This window comes from Delphinapterus leucas, chromosome 1 (assembly GCF_059928025.1).
Source record: "Delphinapterus leucas isolate spDelLeu-1000000601 "Yukka" chromosome 1, BTC_Dleu_Yukka2, whole genome shotgun sequence".
NCBI classification, from domain to species: domain Eukaryota; kingdom Metazoa; phylum Chordata; class Mammalia; order Artiodactyla; family Monodontidae; genus Delphinapterus; species Delphinapterus leucas.
In genome coordinates, this window is record NC_143129.1 from 59,248,346 (window position 1) to 59,271,124 (window position 22,779).

Here is a 22,779-nt window from a genome sequence, read left to right on the forward strand (position 1 = left end):
AGGACAGACCTGTCATATAATCTTGAAATAATGTGATAAGTGAAAGATAGGCATTTACAAGGGTATGTATAAGAATTTATAGGAGAAATAGTAGCATGTTCAGAGAGACTTACTTGAAATACCCAAAAAAATCTTTAAAAGTTTTCTAAATTTTATTGGAAGCCTCAATAACATCAATTAACCATGGCCACCTGCAGTATATAATACTCATAAAGATATAAAGTGGGTGTGAGTGGACTCTTTCTTGATTCTTAATATGTACATATTGTTTCAATAAGAGCCCATCCTTACATAGTGATGTATATCGTTCCTTAGGCAATACCACTACAAATATGTTATATTATTTGGCAATTTACATAGCACCTTAACATCAGTTATTTCACTTGACTCTCACAGGAGTTTTGAGAGAAAGCCAGACAGATACAACACGTAGCTAAAAGGGTAGACTCAGAATTTGAACCTAATTCTTCTGACATCATTCCACCTCCGTCCTCCTCCACAGCTGCCCCCACGTTTTTTTTTTTTTTGAAAAAGCATAACTCTACAAGAACCTTCAAAATGTTAGAGAATTATCAGAAATTGTAATCCAAAATGGGGGGCTGCTGACAAGCACAACAAACTTGTAAGAAATACGTGCTCACAGAAAAAGCAGAACCAAAATGTAGGTCGATGGGCACTCAATTTTAATCATCCTACAGGAAGGAAATTAGTCATTTCTATGCAAAAGGAGGCTGGAAGTGTGGTCTTTATTTCCAGCTGCATTCCCTAGAGAACAAGATGTTCTTAGTTTAATGGAACCTAGGACTGCAGACTTTGTTAGAATTAATAAATATGACTTTTTGGAAGGAAGGAAGGAAGGGAGGGAGGAAGGAAGGAAGGGAGGGAGGAAGGAAGGAAGGGAGGGAGGGAGGGAGGGAGGGAGGAGGGAAGGAAAAAGAAGATAACACATATGATCTGATGGTATAATGTGTTCATTGACGGAGTGAACGCTCACTTCAATTATCACCCCACAAAATGAGGACAACCCTCCCCGCTACCCCCCCCCTCCACATACTGGGAAAGGAGTGCACTCAATTGGCCAAGCATTGGCAGAATAAGTCTTTGTTTTCTACACAGTTAGCATTGACTATTCGTGTGCTTGTCTATAATTTTAATGGGCACAGGTCTGGGATTAGGGTTAACAATTAGGAAACTAATGCAATAGCCCAGGTGAGAGATGTTGAGGCCCCAGTGAGGGCAAGAGTAGGAATGAGTAGAGCTCCTCATGACCGATTAGATTCAGCAGCTGTCTCCAAGTGATTTGCAAACTGTGGCTCTCAGAGGGTCTCCAGGGAACGGTCTGTTCCCCTTTCTTCCTTTGTTCTTTCCCTTTTCCCATCTTCAGAGTTTGCATCTAACCGCGTTGAGGCCACCCAGCGGCTCTGCCCTGCCTTCTGCTGCACGCATTCAGTAAGCATTCCCAGAGTGGTTAATGGCGCCTAACCACCCTATAAGCATCTACTAGGGACCCGGAATGGCATGATGCTTAAACATTTATGTCCATTATCACATTACTCCCTCATCACAGCTCCTTACAATGGCTGTGTTGCCCCCACTTCCCAATACAGATTAAGACACAAAGGCTTACGCCGCTCAGCTGACCCAGGATTTGAACCTATATTTGTTTAACTTCAAAACTTCTCCACCAACCAAATTACCACTCCCTGCCCATTTGCAAATTACAAAAGAAATAGAAAATACAAGGAGTGTCTGGGTCAAGAAGGTGAAACACAAGAATCAACTAGAAAAATAGAATTTAAGGCATGAACAGGTTTGGACTCCAGATACGTGGTACACACGTGCTCCTGAGAAAATGGGAGCGTAAGTGACCACGAGAAGATGGCATTATTTACATAAGATGTTTCAGAGGGAACCTTCAGTGCTGTCTCTTAAAGAAAAGTGAGAGGCATAGCTAGTGGAGAATTGAAGGCTAAAACTCTGTGGCCAAGGGGATAGGACACAAACAGAGGTGCAGAAGTGACACAACACAGGCGTGAAGTGGGACAGTGAGGGGATTGGTTCAATGCCTCGGCGTACTGAGACCAATAAAGAATGATGTACTTCACTCTTATGAGGCTGAATGTCTTAAGGGGACATCTTAGAATTCAATTCGCTATTGGAAAGCCAAAAAAGAAAACCCTTTTTAGACACTGGGGTACAAAGTATCAGATTTCTGTGCCACACGTTTTAAAACTTGCTCTCACCCACCTAACCCTCTTCGGTTCATCTTGCATCCAGGTCTGTTTTCTCTCCGTCTGTCTCTGACACTCTTTGGTTCTCCCTAATATATTTAGCTGACTTTTTTCCAGTAAAGAACTAAGTGTCTGCCAAGTTGCCCCTAGAACAGGCCAGTTTCAGCCGCTCTTGTCCTTTCTTTTCCATCCTCGCCCTCCCTCTCTGCATTTCTTACTACTTATTCCTTCAGAATTGTTTCTACTTCTCCCCATGCGCCCCGCTCTGCACAATTCCTTTTCCCTTTATACAGGTATTGATTCTTCTTCTTTGTTCCTCCCGTCCACCCCTCTAAGGGTTATTTTTCTCTTCCTAGCCTTTGCTGGGAAACAGGAAGCAAAATCATGTCCTGTCAAATCTTGTCCTACCCAGAGAGTCTCGGGAAATACTGTAGAATAATCAGAATGTGAATGAATAATGTAGGCTAAAATTATTCCTAGACAAATAAGCTTCACATTAGGGATCCATAGTCTAGGAACCTTCTTGTCTGCTCCCATAGTGACCAGAGCGGTGGTTTGCAAACTTAAGCGGTCTTCAGAATCTCCTGGAGCCCTTGTTAAAACACAGATTGCTGATCCCCACCCCCAGAGTCTCTGATTCAGTAAGTCTCGGATGGGGCCGGAGAATGTGCATTTTTAACAGGTTCCCAGGTGATGCCACTTGTTCTGGTCCAGGGGCCATGCTTTGAGAAGCCCTGGAGCGTGGGTACCAACAGGTGTGTGGTGGTCAAGCCTAAGCTGTGCATGATAGCAGCTGGGCAGAGGGGTCATAAAAGGGAATGAAGGTTTGTTCCTTGTCACGCCAACAAAGGGGCTGAAAGAAGCCTGGGAAGCTCTGGATAAGGGATCCAGAGCATGTGCTGGGGTGCAGCACAGAGGGAGGACAAATGGGGAAAGCTCTGTGTTGTGACCTCCTGGGAAACACCGAAGCCAGCTCCAAGCCCTGCCATCCACCCTCCCTCTTGCAATCATGCCTGGAAGCCACAGAAGGGAATTCTCAGGATCCCTTTGATCTCGCCAAAGTTCTCGAATCCTCTGTCTGTTTATCTCCTTCCTTCCCTGGCCTCCTCGTCCCCCTTGCTACCCCCTGCCCAGTGGATGAGTCACTCACTCCCCTCCCCACCCCACTGCCATCTGTTTTTCTAATGATGGCAGAAGATGAGCTGTTTTGTTGGCCCACACCATAACAAAGCACACTCCATGCTAGCATTTTTCCTGATGCACGCTCAGGATGGTATTTTATTGGTATCATTTCCCCACCCAGTTTTCCCTTTGTCTGAAACCCCACAATTTTCCCCTCTTTGGCCTCATGGAGATCCCAGTTTCCCAGAATTAGATACAAGAAACAGGGATACAGGAGAATCCAGGGACTAACAGGCATGTGGGTTGGGTGTGTATGTGGGGGGAGGGTGCTGGAAGTCAAGGGCAAGTTAAACAGCTCTCTCTAGCGCACTAGGCACAGCCAGAATTATTGAGCATTGCTGCTAAGTGGCTTAATTACTTCCAGTGAAAGACTTTGATGACAAAGCCTAACTGTAGCCTGAGACTACAGTATTTGTATCTGCTACTGGCTATTCCCAGGGTGAGAGGGCTTAAAGGGTGTGTGTGTGTGTAAAGTTACATATACACATATGAATTTTATGTGAAAATCCCAATTTTCAAGCATTGGCAACCAATACAAAATTGTTTTTAGACACTGAGCTGGCCAAACCCCTGTCTGTGGGCCACTGATCTGCAAAACTCTGATCTAACTAAACTCCAGTGAGGCCCGGTTAGAGAATCCCAAAACCATAAATAATTCTGACTTGCTTTTAACTTTTATTAAGTCATTTAAAATGGAACCCTGGAGATTTTGTTAAAATTAAAAAAAAGGCAAAATCAGAAATCCTAATATCTGTAATTTGGGGATTGTGGAGCTAAATTTAAGAGATTACACGAAGGACATAGGATCTGGGAAAGGGCAAATACTGAAGCAGAAGGACGCAAGTCTCCATAAGGTGAGCAGAACAGAGAGCTCTGGTCTGCGCTGGGGGAGGGGAGGTGGCTTACCTCACAGGACTGGATGCAGTGGATCAGGAGGGGGTCTGGGTGCCACTGACGCCGCCCAGTGCACACGATGCTCTGAAGGGGAAGACGGAAAGAACAGAAAACAAAAGCAAAGACACCTGGTCAGTGAGAGAAGGGGCAAATCCTGAGCTTACCCCACTAGCCCAACCCCTTCCCTGAGGAGCAAGCCCCAGCTGTGCTGCATGAAGAGGTCCAAGGCCATAGTCTGGTCTTTCCCGTGGAACTGCTAATTCTGCCAGGTGAAGCCAAGGGGGAATCTCTTAATGGAGGGAATCTTTCATTCTCTTCATCATCTTCACCCTCCCTGAGCTATCAAATCCAGAATGGTGTAGGTGTGCTTAAAAACAGCATCCTCAATACTAAAATGACTTTAATTTGGCTCTAGGCATAATATTGGTTCCATTTATTTTGAAATATTAAATCAAGTTACAAGAAATTGTGAGATGGCTTGTGTTCATCAGGAAAGACCATGGAGTTTTAAAGGCTGAGAAACAGAGCTTCATAAGAAGAGTCTTGAACTGAAAATGGATCTCAGGAATCCCAGATCACAAGATGTGAGTGTCCAAGCAAGGAGTGGGGCCAAACTGCACGCTCTGCAACTCCTGGCAGCACCAGTTATGCCTCCTTGTGGGAAATAAAAGAGGGTCTACGCACTGGACAGATAGGCTTAATGGGAAACCGCCAGGCACCAACATTAAGATGGTGAGAGTGTGAAGACGTGTCTGTGTTAAAACACTGGTGACCTTCTCTGACCATTGACCAGGGCCCAAGGACCATTTCCTGATGTGCCTTTAAACAAGTAGTCATCTACTCTTTATGAATAATAATAACTCATTTTCATGGAGTTTTTTTTCTTTTAATTTTTTGTATTTAAAGATTTCAAAAGATACACTTCAGGAAAAGAGAAAGTCCCAAAAGATGTTTCAAAGAGAAAAAGAGGTTCTCTTTATAACCTGCTACCAATCCACCCATTTGTGGACTTTCATACTCACATTTTAAATTCAGTACAATAGAAATTCAGGGGAACCAGAAGAAAAATGATGCATTGTGAGATATGAGTTTTACATAAAACAGCACTCCAGTAATTGAAAATTATACATTCTAGAATGCTAAGACTGTACAATGATCAGATTGGAGACATTTGCATATATTAAGCTGTAGGTATATGAGTATATACCTCAGAGTCAGTTATGCAAATGCGCATCTGCAGTATTTTTCTGGAGTTATATTACTATAAACTAGAAGTCCTCCTTCACAGCTTCCCTAAAGAGGCAATAAATACTGTAAACCCTAAAAAGTTCTTTTGATATTCAAAACTCTATACTGTAATAATGTAGAAGGCGACTTTGCTTAAATTATCATTGCAAAGACACAGACCTACTAGAGAATGGACTTGAGGATATGGGGAGGGGGAAGGGTAAGCTGGGACAAAGTGAGAGAGTGGCATGGACACATATACACTACCAAACGTAAAACAGATAGCTAGTGGGGAGCAGCCGCATAGCACAGGGAGATCAGCTCAGTGCTTTGTGACCACCTAGAGGGGTGGGATAGGGAGGATGGGAGGGAGACGCAAGAGGGAGGAGATATGGGAACATATGTATATGTGTAGCTGATTCACTTTGTTATAAAGCAGAAACTAGCACACTATTGTAAAGCAATTATACTCCAATAAAGGTGTAAAAAATAAATTAAAAAAATTATCATTGCACTAAAAAAAAAAAAGAATTATCAAATATATACAGTCATTCCTTGATATCCACAGGGGGTTGGTTCCAGGACCCCCGTGGATGCCAAAATCCAAGGCTCCTCAATCCCTTATATAAAATGACATTCTATTTGCATATAACATCCTATTTATACTTTAAATCATCTCTAGATTACTTATAATACCTAATACAATGTAAAAGCTATGGAGATAGCTGTAAATACACTGTAAATGCTATGGAAATGGTTGCCTGAAAGCAGCAAATTCAAGTTTTGCTTTTTGGAACTTTCTGGATTTTTCTTTTTTTCTGAATGTTTTGTTACCAGATAATGGTAATGGCAAAATGCAGTAATTTGAACCCTTGAAATGCAAATACATGGCAACTTTATTCCTTCTCATGCACTGAATCCACTAAGGACCCCCAGTCCCCACCCTAGTCAGTCAGTCATTCAATTCAGACTAAATGTAGCACTCACTACGACCCAGTTTCCTCAGGGAGCAAGAGGGATCTGAAGATCCACCAGTCCTGTCACTGCCCTCAAAGAACTCAAAGTCTATGGGGGGAGGTAGCTGGAAGTACATCAATTCCTCCACATGAAGGGGAACTTAGCCTCAGCACCCTCACATGACGACCATAGCCAGAACTTGCCAGAACACTCTGAACTGACTGGATCAGTTTTTCTTATGCCCTTCATACCTTCTACTCCATCCACCACCTTTCTACATGCAGGAGTGTTGATCTTCTAATACTTGAGAAATTCTAAAAATACATTGCAAAGGAAAAAAGCAAACAAAAGAAAAAAAACCTAAAAGAAAGAAAGAAAGGAAAAGAGTCTGTCTGTATTTACTTTTAATTCTTTTTCTCCAGTGCTCTTTTTTTTAACCACAGACGCTTTTGGTTTTCTTTTGTGACCATCTCTCCAGATTAATGTTCTGTGGAACTCACTTTAGGAAATGCTACTCAACAGTTATCTGATGGAAACAATATATGTGCATTCTTTTTCACATAACAGCTTCTTCATTTTGCTCTGCTGAAGCAAATTGCAATTACCATTTATTGTGAAATTTGTGATCTCTCTCTTTCCAGTCTTTTTTTCATCACTGTTCCATTTGTAGTACTAGCCTCTACATCTCTACTCTGTATCAGTAGTTGGTTCATTTTTTTTCATTCATTCAATTTGTTTTAACATCTTTATTGGAGTATAATTGCTTTACAATGGTGTGTTAGTTTCTGCTTTATAACGAAGTGAATCAGCTATACATATACATTCTCCAGTGTTCTTTTCTCTTATTATTTCCAATTTATTTTTTACACCTTTGTTGTTGTTGTTTTTTTGTGGATGCACCATGTGGCTTGCGGGATCTCAGTTCCCCAACCAGGGATTGAATCTGGGCCACAAGCCCAGAATCCTAACCACTAGGCCACCAGGGAACTCCCCTACATCTTTGTATTTTTATGTAATTTAATTTTATTATGTGATACATGTTCACAGTATAAAATCTAAAAAGCATAAAAGGATACACACTCTCCCCAACTACTCAATTTCCTGCATACTATTTTTAGTTCTTTTTTATGTCATTACAGATAGTCTATGAACATATATACATATATAAAATTATTTATTTCCTCACACAAAGTATGAAATACTATAATTTTATTTAGTGCTTTAGTTTATTGTTGTTTGACTGTCTAACTTTATTTTACTTCATAGCATTTCTTGGTGTTCTGTTCATTTTATGGTATATGGGTTGCTGCATTCTATTGATTGCATATTATTCCATTTCATGGATGTACCTTAATTTACTTAATCAGACCCATATTAATGGATATTCAAGTCATTTTCAGTCTTTTGCTCTAACAAACAAAGCTTATGTATAAGTCATTTCATACATGTGCAACTACATCTGTTCAATAAACTCATGATAGTGGAATTGACAAAACCCATCTCAATGAATTTTTTAATATTCTATAATTCAGTCTTAAGACTAATTCAGACTGGCAACCTCCTCGATCTCTGTACAGATTACCAAAGTTTCTGGTACCTGTGTCATATATCTTCCTAGACTGCAAAATCCTTGAGAATAGGGACTGTCTCCCACTCACACATCTTATTTCAGTGACTTAGAGAGAGACAACGTTCAACAAGTACTTGTCAACCGTTAAATAGGGTGTTGTACCTTTAGGTTTCTTCTTTATCTTCTGGCCTATGAAAGTCACTCATCTCATATGAAAAGATCTGCATATAGAATTAATTGAATAACTACTTACTGATCAAAATTGGAGAAAAATTTTAAATGTTTTTCAGATCCTACATTTTATGGGCACATTTGTGGTAGTGAGGTGAAAGAGGAAAGTGAAATGGGAGGAAAACTAGTGAGAAGTTGGCATAGAAGGGCTAGCTCCTGGTGAGGTGTGTTAAATTAGTTAAACAAGGAGGCCATTACACTGAGGTGGCTCTAATGCCACGGTGGCCTGTGGAAGCAAAGCAGAATCTAAGCCTGTCAATGTCTCAAGGTTATGAAATTGAAACCAAAGGGCAATCAATCATGAACAACCAACTTGGCTTTAAGCTATAACCAATCAATAATTTCCTTACTTTGCTTCTGCCTTTTCTCTATAACCAAGTCTCTCCGCAGCTGCTGTTGGTAGAGTACTCCTAAACCCAGTATGGCACTACCCGATTTGAATTGTTTTTTGCTCAGATAAACTCTTAAAATATTTAATATGCCTCAGTTTATCGTTTAACAGTTCAATATGATTTTCTTATTTTCTGGAATGCTTTTGACAAATTATAATCCTATATATTACATTTGAAAAGCTATAGAGAATAATTGAAAAAACAACCTTATATCCTCTGCCCAGCTTTATCAAATCATGACACTTTGTTTTATCTGCTTCCAGAGTCTGTCACTAGAGATTCAATTAATGTCCCTTATATATGTCCCTCCAACATCATTCTCCTTCCATCCTCCCTATTAATAACAACTATTCTGAATTTTAAAATTATTATTTCTATACATTTGTATATAATTGTAACTATAGTTGTTATACTATTAGCAAGCCACTTCTCAGATGAATCAATTGTGAAAACTAAGGGCCAAGGATTTGTTTTAAACTTTTCAAAAAGAAAAAGTTCATGAGAAAACCAGTTTAAAGATTTCCTCTTGGTTGGACTATTTTAAAGTTTTTTAAAAAACAAGGGAAAAAAGAGAAGAAAGGAAGAACAAAGGGAGAGCATAGGTGGGAAAGGAGAAGATGGGGTGGGGGAGAAAGGAGGGGAGAGAGAGAGAGAGAGAGAGAGAGAAGGGACGGAGGAAAGAGGGAAAGAAAACCAGTTAAGGATTATTAGGATGGTCATAGGGCTGTATGAAGGCTGTTGCCTGGTTAAATGTGTTGTTAAAGGTCACAAGACTGATGGTTAGCCAACATTAAGGTCTAATACAAAATTGCTCAATTGTTTTTTATCAGGAATAGTTACTTGACAGAATGGGCTACTAATCACATCAGATCACAAAGTTCTGCTCCTTGCCCAGGTTTGTGATGATCTCCTTATTACCATATATGTATGCAGCCCTAAATAAAATACAGCACTATTTTGCATATTTATTTGGACCATAGTACATTACCCTGCAATATACTTTGTGGTTATTCTTCCCCCATCCTCCAAGACACTCTTGTCTACTCTTCTCTAGAGAAGAGGGAATTGATGCCTGAGACTTACTCAAGCAGAGAGGGAACAATGCCACGTTTTAAACAGATGAAAAAGAAGATTTTTTCATGACTCATGTCTGAGGGATTTGTTCTCCCGTGATGTGTGGCAAGTGTCATTGGAGCTGTTACACACAATTGCACCCATCAAGAGGACGCTCGGGGTGGGGGGAGGGGGAGGATTAGGAGATGAGGGGACAGACTGGAGGGTGAGACCAGATAGTGGGAAACTGTGACTATTATCTTCTTTTTTTCCTCCTGCTTTTCTCTTCCTCTTAAAACATTTTGGTTATATTTAAGGAATTATTAATCCTTTGGGGAACAACTTGGGAAAACAAAGTCAGAAATTATAAGGATTGTTTTGACTGAGCAATTCTGTTGAAGAGCTGGGGAGTTGAGAGAGGGATTCCATGCAGTGTTGAGAACTTTGCAAACCTAACGTGTGTAGCCACAGGAAAATCTCATTAATTTGGACCTCACTAATTCCTAATTAGGATATACTAAAAAAAAAGGAAAAAAGGATTATGCAATCTGGGAAAACTGAATTTATGAAGCAGACTAATAGGGAAATGAGATGTTATGATGGATACTTTTGTATTTCACAAAGAAACATTTTCAAATACAGTTTAGAAAAACTCATTTACATGCAAACAACTGCCTTATTATGTGCAAAAAAAAAAAAATCTCTCCATGAAATCTGGTTCTCAAAAGACCACTTCTTTATAAGGTAAGTCAAAATGTCAATTTTCCTATTTTAAACAGGAAAGTTGCAAGATATAATAAAACATTCTCTAGACACAGTGGTTAAGGACAATAATAAAAAATCAACCTTACATAGGCTTTCTGGAAAAATCCAAAGGTTTGCCATGAGAAATGGCTCTGTGGAGGTGGGAGGCACTGTCTTCTTCGAGCTCTTTGGTTTCACACAGCAACCTCGCTCTGAGCAATGGGTGAAATGAATCATGCATTGAGTAAGACATAATTCCTACCCCCAAGACTCTTACAGTTTGGTGTCAGAATGACAGAAAAAAGGAAGAAAAGCGGAAAATGAAGAAGAGGAAAAGCAGGGATGAGAAAAACACCAGATGCTCTCAGCGGAAGTCCATGGGGAGCTCTTCCTACACCCTCAGCTCAGACCCCCTAGATATGAGCAATGGTACTGATTGGGCAGTTGGCTGTCTCCTGTCTGTCCTAGCTGCCAGTTTCCACTGCTCAGTCACCCTGACTGGCAGGGATTTATTTGACAGCCAAGAAGCCCTTTTGTTTGGCATCCTCTCTTTTGCAGGGATATGTCTCTGCTGATGCCATCACCATAGAAAGGTCTAAATCCCTGGGTGCAGTAGGTGAAGGAGGAAAACGCCATTACAACAACAAAGGCCCAGAAAGTCCATTTGGGAATTTCAAATCCTTACTTCATGTTTCCTACAGCCAGCATGCCCTTGAAACATTTAGAAATAATAGTATACGTTCATCCTTACTCTCTTCTCAGTCTCATAACCAGAGGCGTTAGAAATTGCTTCTTCAGTCAGAGGTGTCCAATAGGAAGCACTGAATGGCCATTAATTGTCTTCCCAGCCCCATTTGCAAAAGGCGCAGAAAAAACATATGACCTACACACCTCTATCTACACACACTAACAAGCAAAGCATAGAACTTATAGAACAATATTTTTCTTTCTTATAGATAGCAGGTGGTATCTTTTCAGAGAGGCTGGAAATTTCCAAAGGTAAGATTTGTACTAAGTGAACTTAAATTCCATTTTTACGTAATTCAGAACTATGTGCTAGAAACTGTGCAAGACATTGCAAAAGTGTTATTTTGAATTTTTATAACAACACTTCAAGATAGATAACACCATCCTCATTCTTGCTGATGGGCAGACAGAGGCTCCAAGGGGTAAGTCATATAGTATTTGAAACCAGGAGGACCTCACTCTTCTTTTGACAATTGCCACTTTGAGTTGTTTTTCATCAAAACTCCAGACTACCTAAATCCTCAGAAATTCTTCCTTTAATGGAAAGTATATTATTCTAGGAGTCAGGTATCATGTTCAGGAATAAAAACCAGTAGAACCCCCAGAGACAGGCACATAAATGTTATAGGAACCTAAAACGTATACTTGATTGTTCTTTAAAAACAAACTCTTTCACAACAAGGAAAAGCAGTATTATAGGGAAATATCTCTCTCAATTATTTTTGTTAGACTTCACGGGGAGGGAAGGGACATGGGGGAATGAGGAGGTTCTCATAGTTAGGGCAAGTGACTTGTTTTCTATTTGATAGGCAAACTAACCTAAACATACACCAGGGGGAAAAAAGACTACAGCCAACAGGGTGATTCAGGGGAAATGACTGAACTTGGAGTCAGAAAAGTTGGCTGCACTGCTCTCTCCATTTCTTGAAAGCTGTGCAACCTTGAACAGATAACCCGACAGCATCTAATTTGTCAGTAAAATAAGGATAATAAAATCTTCCTTTCTTAGTTTATTGGTTTGTGAGAAGATTCAAATGAAATTATAAATTTCCAAAATATATATATTATGTATATATACACAACTTTGAAAGCAATAAAGCGTTATCCAAATGTAAGATACCATTTTTATTACAAAGAATGAAGTCATTGGAAGCAGACTAGAGAAAATGATGCAATTTAATCCATTGCTCTGTAGTCTTGCCAGATACCAGGTATTTGAAGTATGGGAGATAGCAAGGGTTTACACGAAATAGGAGATCATCATTTACTAAACAAATGAGCCAGGCTCCAAATAGGTGTACTTGTAGTTAAAATATTTATGTTGCCAGTATTTTAATAGCAGTGTTTCGCAAAGCATTACAGTGGAATTACCTGGGGTGCTTATTAAAAGATGCACACCCCAAGGCACTGGCAGTCTCTCCAAAGGGGGGAACCCAAGTCTGCTCCCTTTACAAACTGCCCAAGTGATTCTGAAGGACACCAAAACTTAAGATTGAGTACAATATGGAACATTCTTCAAGATAAATCAATGTAAGTTACAAGGTTTTTACTCGAAGAAGACTTTCATTTAATACAACTGTTTTGGTGTATAAGGCATTTCTCCTTTTTTGTGAGGACAAGCTTAGATTTCCCGCCCCTCAAGAGCCACTGAGTGCCACAAAATGGGACCATCTATGGTTGGGGCATAATCTCATCTCTGAGGACCTGGGTACATAAGGGCAATAGCCTCATCATTATTTCCTTTGCTTCCACTGACTTCTTTTTCTTGACTAGACCATAGTCATGATAAATGCAGTGATACAAATGATAACATTTGGTGTTTGGTCTAAGAAGAAAATAAATTCTGCATTTTCTTTCTGGGGTGGGCAACTTGAAATTGACAAGGATATAATTATACATAGCAGTACGAAGCTGCAGCAAGTGCTCCCAGTTGGAGAAGAAAATATATATTTACTTTCAAAGTAGAAAATGATGCTACAGCAATTTCTTTGCTTACTCAGCCAACATTCATAAGACACCTACAATTTGCCCAGCACTGAAAAAGGAACTAGGAATGTAAACATGAACAAAATGCTATGGAATAGAGGTAAATAAATAATAATGACTCCCCCGAAGGATGGTTGAGAAAGGGGAGGTTTTAATAAAATAGAAGATATTGTTTTTCAGTTTGGAAATAGTCAAGTCTCTGTTATTGGTATCCCTGCTGTCTTCAAGAAGAAAAGTGAACTGCTCTTCTCTGAATGTCCCATTTGGAAAGCAGAGGTCGGAGACCCCCCATCACCGGAAGGCCTGCACTCTGGCCTGACAAACCCTGCATGCATCGATTGTGCCCATGGGACGTCTTGTTGGGTAGATGCTGAAGTGATTGTAGAAGGGTTCCTGAAGCAGTTCATTTCTCAAGTGGGACAAATGGATTGTAAACATCCCAAGCCTTTCCCCCTTTAGCTGCTTATAGAGAAAGAGAAGTCTTTCATCATAAGAAGTTGAGTTCAAGGGGCTGACCATCTGGCACTCCGTGAACATGAGGCAGAAGTTCTTTCTCCAGGTACTGTAATTCCAGCTAAACCTTCACAACAGACTGTGGGAAATGGGACAGGAAGTCTAGAAAGGCTGGGATGGGAGAACCAGACAAGGTGTTTTTCTGGCTTTCTCCTTCCTGCTCCATACGGTCTTCCCAGCGCCCTCCCACCCGCGGTGGGCCACCTCTTGCATAGCGTTCTCATTGGGTTCAACATCTTAAGAGGGGTCGCCATGCCCTACAGGATCTCGTCCACCAGCCGCTGCCCTATCTCATCCTTCTACCTCCCATCTCCCCTCTCCCTCACCACCGCAGTGCCCTGGTTTCAGACACACAGAATTCCTTACCACTCCTTATCCTCTAGAATTTTCCCCTCGATCATAGTTTAAGACCCAGAGGGAAAGCTTCCTGGCCTGCTGATCCTCCCCCAACTCCCCAAAGCTCCTGAGCAGAAGAATTAGATGCTTCCTCTTGGGTGTTCCCACAGCTCTTCTACCACAAGCAAGCCATTTCCCATGTTGCATTATTATAAATGTTTGTTTTCGTGGGCATATTATAAGTCTTGTAAACAGAAGGATTCTCATTTTTTTCCTTTTCATATTCCCAACGTTTAGCACAGTTCCAGGGCACACAGTAAGCCCCAATAAGTGTTTGCTGGGTGAGTGACTGACTGAATTAATAGGGTCACGCTACTCCCATCCCCCACCCCAAAGCATACTTAGAGTATTTGTTCCTGATCCTCCTGCTTTAACACACATCCCTGCCAATACGGCAGCACAATTAGCCTGTGAGAGAAAAGGAGCAATCTGAGAATGATTTCCGAATGAAATGTAGTATCTCTCTAGCGTCCATCTCTTGGTGACTCTGTGGGCATAGCCTTCCAAGGTTTTTGTTTATTAGACAGTCTAATAAAGCAACAAAGCGCTCAGGCTTTCTGATATCCCCACCCTCCCATTCTAAGAAGAAATAACTTCCTGACTACAAGGTCATCTCCATTCATACTTGTATAGCCTTTTCTTTCTCTTTTTCATTTACTCATTTCACAAATATTTATTGAACACTTATTACATACCAGTTAGTGTTCTAGTATCTGGGGATATAGTAGTGAACAATAATCCCTCATTGACCTTTTTATTCTACTGGTGGAAAGAGACTTATTAATACATAAGATAAATGAGTAAAATATATAATATGCATGGTCATGATAAGTCCTAAGGAGAAAAACATAAAAGAGGGAAGGGAAACAAAGTTTTAGGGGAGTTAAAATTTTAGATAGAGTAGTCAAAGGAGGCCTTCCTGACATTTGAGTAAAATTCTGAAGGAAGCAAAGAAGCAAGACATGAAGATACCCAGGAGAAGAGCATTCTAGGCAGAGGGAGCCACAGGGCAAAAGTCCTGAGGTGGGAGTGTGCCTGTTCAAGAATTAGCCAAGAGCCACTGTGGCAAGATTAGAGTAAGCCAAGGAAAGCATATGGGAGAGAAAGTCAGGAAGGTAAAGGTGGTCAAAGGAGGCCATGGAACTGAGAACCCAGGTGTGGGAAGGACCCAGTGTGTGCATGTTGAAATCAGTAAGAGTCATGCCAGGAATATTAGGTAAAGTGACTGTGAGCCAGGAGCTAAAGTGGTGAAAAAATCAGGGGAGGGAGTGAACTGAGGGTCAGAAGGTGACAGCTGCACTGAGAGTGGTGAGTGCTTTATTCTGTTGGCATTAGATTCAAATGTGGGTGATTTCAGGGAGGAGGCAGGGAGAAGAGTTTGGAAGTGGCGCTGAGGAGACAGGAGGACATCTGCTCCTCTCCCAGGCCCGGAGACAGGAGGGGTGTGAGAGAGAAAGTAGGCACCAGTGGACCCCGCAGGGAGGCAGAATCCTCAGGGTTTCCAATGAGGATGAAAATGAACGGAAAGCTCACAGATGTGATGGATCTCGCTCATGACTGACTTTGAATATCAGAGGTTCCAGAGAGGATTTGGGGGTTTAGAGAGAGTGGGAAATGGAGGCAGGAAAGGTAACTTTCCTTACTTCCTCTAGTCATTCTCTCCCTGTTTTCAGTTTTATTTTCATCTTTTCTAATTTATTTTCCTATTTTTTTATTAGTGGTAATTTTCTCCTTCACTTTCCTTCCTGTATTATCATTCTTTATGTCTCTGAGTCTTCCTTCTATATTATCTTTTAAACTTTCCTTTAGATATTGGTCATCTTTTTTCTCAAGCTTTTCTCTTTTTTCTTCTTGATTTTCAATCCTTCTCTCTAGGAATGATCCATGCAGTTGTTTGCTCTAAGGATGCTTTGAAAGCCTCTGAAATTACTCCAGGGAATATGCTGCCGGTTGAGAATTGTTCAGCAGTCTTACATCCTCGGCACATAAAAATGATCCTTTCCTCACCTGGACTTTGACAGGTTCCATCCAGTGCTCCAGAGTGTCAGCAGTGACGTTCTCAGGAAGGATTACGGGATCGCTAGGGGGGATTATACACGATGGGGAACACACTGCACCTGAAGGAACAGAAATTTACAAAAGAGACTTGAACTTCCCACATCTCAGTCTTTTACATCTTGGAATCATTAGCTTTGATTTTTCTTTCTTTTTTTTATTGTTTTTTTTTTCTTTTCTGCTCACGTCTTTTTAAAATAAATAAATAAATAAATAAATTTGTTTATGTATTTGGCTGTGCTGGGTCTTCGTTGCTCCACACGGGCTTTCTCTAGTTGCGGCGAGCGGGGGCTACTCTTCATTGTGGTGCTCAGGCTTCTCATTGCGGTGGTTTCTCTTGCTGTGGAGCACGGGCTCTAGGCGCGTGGGCTTCAGCAGTTGTGGCTCGTGGGCTCTAGAGCGCAGGCTCAGTAGTGGCGCACGGGCTTTGCTGCTCCGCGGCATGTGGGATCTTCCCAGACCAGGGCTCGAACCCATGTCCCCTGCATTGGCAGGCGGATTCTTAACCACTGTGCCACCAGGGAAGTACAAAAACAATTGCTTTCTACGTTGTAGGTCACCTCATTAACATGGTCATAGGCAGGGTCGATACTCATCTACTGTGTACCTGTAGGGATATTCCTACACTAACTAGTAAAGAGCCACTTCTGCAAGTTAACTCCCTTGGCCCAAGTGCCCTTTCTCCTTCTAGTCCAATATACCCCCTCCTCTGGAATCCCTGAATCTCTGTATGACTTAGCAATAAAAGATTTAATTCCTGGTCTCAAAGACCTCCAATACCCCACTCCAGGACTCTGGCCAGCCAAAGTCTACCCGGATTTGTTGATGCCTTTTAAGTACTTTTAATACCATTTCTGCTCATATAATTTCCTGGAAGCTTATGACTGCGACATCTACTACCTAAGAACTTTACTAGTTGGGGAAGAAATGGCCCAGAAATCATGAAGGTGGATTTATAATGCCCGCTAGACTGAAGATCATTACACAGGCAGCCAAGAAACCTATGTGATTAAAAGAGGAAACAAGGGGAAATCAGAAGCAGAGATTTTGGTCATGTGTTGGCCTTTTAAAGAAAAATCTTGCTTTATTTCTTTGTATGTGGTGTCTTAAGTGTCTTCTAAAATTCTATTCAAAGAAGGCAGACTCTCAGGGTTCTCTATTTCCTCATCTAAAGATTTTGATGATCTCCAAGTTTCTTTTCAGCTCACACTTACCTCTATTAATGTTTTTTGCTGACTTGTATAATAACTCAAAGAGTTACATGACTCTTAAGGACTCTATATACGTGTGTGTGTGACATATTAATGTAAAAATTAGAGGGTGGGGAGATAAGAATTTTCTCATGAGACACCACACAAGAGGCATGGTCTCAGCATTCCGCTACTCCTTGCCTGACCTTAAGACTTCTCAGTGCAAAGAGCAACTTGAAGATGGTAAAGAACATTCTCAGAAACTAACAAGCTTTCTCATTAACTCAAATGATACCTACTGGCATTACAAACGTTAGAATGACTTGGAAAATTACTCCTTGCTTGTACAATTCAAAACGTCGGGTTAATCTCACAAAGTTTTCCACAAACAGCATCCCTCTTCTATGATGCTTAAGTCCAGCCAGAGCAAATTTAAGTCAACTTGACTTTCAATCGACCCTGGCCACAGAGACTTTTAATTTCAATGACTGCTTTAAGAAGTTACCCCTAGGTTCTGGAGCCTAATCCCCTGTACAGAAGGAAAGGCTGCTGAGCCAGGCAAGCTAGGCAATTTCAAATTGTTCCTTTCAGGAACTCTCTGCTCCAGTAACGACAGCAGAGAGAATGGAGGAGGCGCCCAGCACATGCGTGGTGTGCGTCTACACGTTTCCACCTTTCCTCTCAGAACTACTACTCCTGCCACAAATCAATCCACTTTTCAGCCTGCTGCGAAATGGGTAACGTGACCAGACACTATGCAAATGGTTCAGCAGCGGCAACAATATTACACATGAGTGGAGGAATAAAAAAAACATAAATTTGTCATAAATTTCATTTTTACTGAAGCAGCTAAGAGTCAACTTGAATTTCTATCCACTCCTCGGGGAGAACAATGGATCTGATTCAAGATCCAGCCAGTCCTAGTTAAGGATTACTTGGGAGCAGAAGTCAGCATCCCTTCCCAAACATACCAATCCTGTATCCCTGTTCACACTTGTACTCCACGAAATTCAGCTCCGAGGTGGGTGGTGGGCATTCCCCTTGCAGGTTCTCACATAACTTGAACTCCTCGGTCCACAGTCCCTCCTTCGTGCAGAGGATGGGAAGCTAGAATATCAAAAGTCAAACACATGTACCTTATTGTTTTGCTAACTTCTTTTAGAGTGGGGGAAAAGGTGGTCTGATTAAATGGTAGTGTTCTCCAACTTCTAGAACCTGGACTAAAAGACAATATTGAGATAATAAACCATGTTGTTTCTGACCACCGCCTCCCCCGCCGCAAACAAAAAGTCAAGACAAGTTTTTGCTGTTTTGATGTGAAGGAATCATGAACAATTTTGTCATTAATAAAATTCATTAACAATGTGTTTTCCTTTGGATGTAAGGATACGGTGAGCTATCAACAGTAGCCCACGTATTCTGAGATAGTTTTTGGAATTTTTTTCCCCGATGGTGTTGTTTTGCATTGATCCATTCATACTATCCCACAGATGCTGCTTGTGGCAAATGTCAGATTTTTTTCAATATGAGTTTGAGCCCGTAAAACTAATTCATAATTTTTCTGGAGGTGCTTTTTGCCTTTCTGCTTGAATGGAAACATCATAGATGCTTTTGATCTCACCAAAGTTCTAGTCCCTTTCTCCACATGTATGCTGGTTTGTGTAACTCTTGGCTTCGCATCCCCAGCAATCACAAAGTATACTATAGGCAGAACACAGAGAGTAGCACTAACTCACAAACCCCAAGAAAGTAAGATTTTAGAATTACAATAACTCTCCCTTCATCTGGCCAACTCCTTGACTCCTTAAACAATCAGTGCAAACAGATGTGTTGATTTCTAAGGGGTCTCATTTCATGGAGTATTCTTTTCAAATCTGTCCTGCAGTGTTTACCTTGGAGTACTGGACACTGAGATAAAGGCATGTTCCAGGAGATCAGTCAAGGTCATTGATCTTTGCCTAGGAAGTCTGCTTAACTTCCTGTCTCGTGTATGTGTGTGGTACTTGAAAAGATTCTAAAATAAAATTGATTTTAGTCACATAACCGTGATAAGACTGTGGTTGTTGCTTGAGACCTCTCACGCCAAAATCCTAGGGAGAATAATAGTCAAACAGCGCATTCGGCTTTGCCTCTGCTGAGGAATTCGTGTTTCTGTTCAGGACTCTGTTCTGTTAAAAAGTGTAATACCAGCATTTCTAGCCAAGTTAGATCAGAGGAAATCACATTGCCAAATCAGAATCCCAGCATTTTTGCAATTTACCCAGGTACCCAACCCATCAGGTTGTTCTTCTTATCCAAGAGGAAGTTCTGAAGTCAGGAGAGAATATTCCAAAAACGTGGCCTCTTCTGAATTCCCTATCAAATAATATCAACACCCCTGGTTAGAATCCCAGCTTGGTAAGGCCCTGCCTGTTGCAATTCATTTAGATCATTTCTATGGAACATTCTTGGATTGGTCACCAAGACTAGAGCACAACCTGATCCAAAATAAAGTTCAAGTCATCCTTACCCTTTTACTTTCCTCGTTACAGTTGAGCACACACTGGCTGTTGAGCTCAAAGCCGTTGGTGCATTCATACATGCCTTCAAAGACAGGAGATGGGGGCTCACACACCACTGGGACGCAGCTGCCTTGCTCCCAGATTCCATCTTCCAGGCACTGGATCTTCAGGAACTTGCTGATAAGACATAAAGCAAAATAGCCCATCAAAATCCCTCAAGGAGGTTATGGGGAAGACTGGACCCTCAGTAACATGGGCTAAGAATTAGCAAATAGACAGGGGCAGTTGGGTCTCGTTAGCCAAATGTCATACCTCTCTAGTCTAATTTCTAAGTCATGGAAGTAAAAATAGTAATGTGCACGTAATAGCAGAGATCACATTAGCTGTTATATAGTAATATTTTGTAGATTACTCTCCAGAGAGTTTTTCTAACTATCAGAGCAGCATCTAGACTTTTTCAGTTGGGTTTTCATTAAGCTCTTCATCTTGGAGCAGTCTCACACCCAAGTGCACTTGGAAAATACCTGGTAGGATGGAGTACAGAAATGATTATCACACACTCAGGGGACTAAACGGAAGTCATTTGAGGATCATCAGTGTTAATATGGTAATGTAATCAATGAAGCTGCCAATATTTATTGGTTCTCCAAAGAGGGGAGAAGATACAGCAGTAGGGGTCTTCTTAAAACAGAGGCTCTTACCCTGAACTTCAGAAGAGCAAGAGCCTCACTGGAAATTACTATGGCCATTTTGTTTGCTTACAAGTCCATTTTTTTCTTGGAAAGCATTCATAGCTTTCGTGAGATTCTCTGAGTAGACACGGCTCCACAATGTCCTGGAAGAACTGCCCTTCCTTTGCATGCACAGATGTGGCCTCCAACCAAAGAGACTGCATTTGTGGTGGACAGTAGTCAACAGAATTAGGTTTTGCTGCTGCAAACTCCATCCCGTTCCCCTTCTAACTCACTGCCAAACTGAAGGTGCTGTCCATTTTGCTGTTTTAATGCATCCACTTCTGATTCAGAACATAAGATAAGCTTGTGATTCTAAAATAGAAATAATCCTTTGACCCCTGATTCAACCACACGGTGGCCTTAAATTTTTATTTTCCAGTATCACGATGTTCTTTTTAAATTTAAATATGCCCACCATCTACACACGTTTAATGGACTATCATACTTTTATGCAATGACCCCTGCATGCTTCTCCAGTATTTTAATATTATACTAGTACAACATTTATCACATTATTTTATACATGTGTACATGTCTGCCTTTCCCACTAGGTTGGAAGCTGACTGAAGGCAAGGATTGTGTTTTATTCTTGCTTTTAATTCCCAAGAACTAAAAAAAAAAAATCTGTCTTATATTAGGCATTAATCAAATATTTGCCAAATTGAATTATTTAACCAAAATTCACAGTGTGTTAGGCACACTGCATAGCACATTATATATTTTAACAAAGTGAACCATCAGAGTATCCCTAATGAAGTAGTATTATCATTCCCATTTTATAGATAAACATACTCAGAGACGTTAAATAATTTGACCAAGATCCTACAACACAGAATGCAGCTGATTTCAAAAAATTTAAATAAGTTTTAATAGTTTAACATATTTTAACAATATCCACTTAGATATTCGTGAAGGAGTGTTTAACTTATTATTAAATAGTTATTTAGATTCATACCTTTATTCCCAGTATTATTTTAGGATAGAAATCTGATTTTATGACTGGAATTCTTTAGCATCATAGTTTATGTGGACATATATCTACTATCTGTTAATAATAAACACTATTTTTGAGCTGTATTTCAGGTGTTTGGAAAGACACCTACATACATTATTTCACTGAATCCCCCAAACAGCATATAAAGGTAAATATTATTATCCACATTTCAGAGAAGGAAACTGAGCCTGAGAGATTTAAAGCTAGCTCAAAGATCCACAGTAAAAGCTGCAGAGAGGACTTGGACCCAGGTCATCCTGCTGTTGAAGCCTGTGGCCCTTCCTGGGTCAGGTTCAGCTGCACCTCTTATGCTATACAATCCACTTTGAATATCAGTAATGTCTCTATCCTACTGAACAGCCCTTTAACCGGATGCCACATTTATAAGTGTGACCAAAAAAGGAAGATTCATTTTTGCAGAGTACTAAATTATGTATAGAAAATTGCACAACTCAGTGTATAGCTCAAGAAATTTTTACATGTGAATACACCTGGGTGATCACCACTCAGATCAAGGTACAGAGAATTTCCAGCCCCCCTAGAAATCCCTCTTCCCAGTTGAACCTTCCCACACCCCTGCAACCCACACTCTTCAGACTTGCATCAGCTTAGATTCATTTTGCCTGTTCTTAAACTTTATATAAATAAAATCACACACTGTGTACTCTTTAGTATAAGGCTTCTTTCCCTAAAGGAAGATGACATTTTATTTATTTATTTATTTTTACATCTTTACTGGAGTATAATTGTTTTACAACGTTGTGTTAGTTTCTGCTGTATAACAAAGTGAATCAGCTATACGCATACATATATCCCCATATCCCCTCCCTCTTGCATCTCCCTCCCACCCTCCCTATCCCACCCCTCTAGGAGGTCACAAAGCACCGAGCTGATCTCCCTGTGCGATGCAGCTGCTTCCCACTAGCTATCTATTTTACATTTGGTAGTGTATATATGTCAATGCCACTCTCTCACTTCGTCCCAGCTTACCCTTCCCCCTCCCCGTGTCCTCAAGTCCATTCTCTGCGTCTGTGCCTTTATTCCTGGAAGATGACATTTAAAAATGTCTTCTCTAATCGATTTTCAAGGAAGCATATGCAGTTCTTTTTACTATAACGAAGCTCATTTTTGTCCCTCTCCTAGGCTGGATAGTCTACTCTTTTTTCACACTACAGAGTTTAT

The 22,779-nt window shown here is 40.7% G+C and overlaps 1 protein-coding gene across 1 annotated transcript in view; it reads right to left on the minus strand.

Moving 5' to 3' along the window:
- Positions 1-22,779, minus strand: part of PAPPA2 (pappalysin 2) — a 313,770-nt gene that overhangs the window by 35,744 nt on the left and 255,247 nt on the right. The window contains exons 18-21 of the mRNA XM_022556566.2: positions 19,878-20,046; positions 18,340-18,475; positions 16,131-16,240; positions 4,320-4,391 (exon numbers count right to left, since the gene is read on the minus strand). Of these exons, the coding sequence (XP_022412274.1) occupies positions 4,320-4,391; positions 16,131-16,240; positions 18,340-18,475; positions 19,878-20,046 (487 nt within the window). The remainder of the gene's footprint in view (positions 1-4,319; positions 4,392-16,130; positions 16,241-18,339; positions 18,476-19,877; positions 20,047-22,779) is intronic.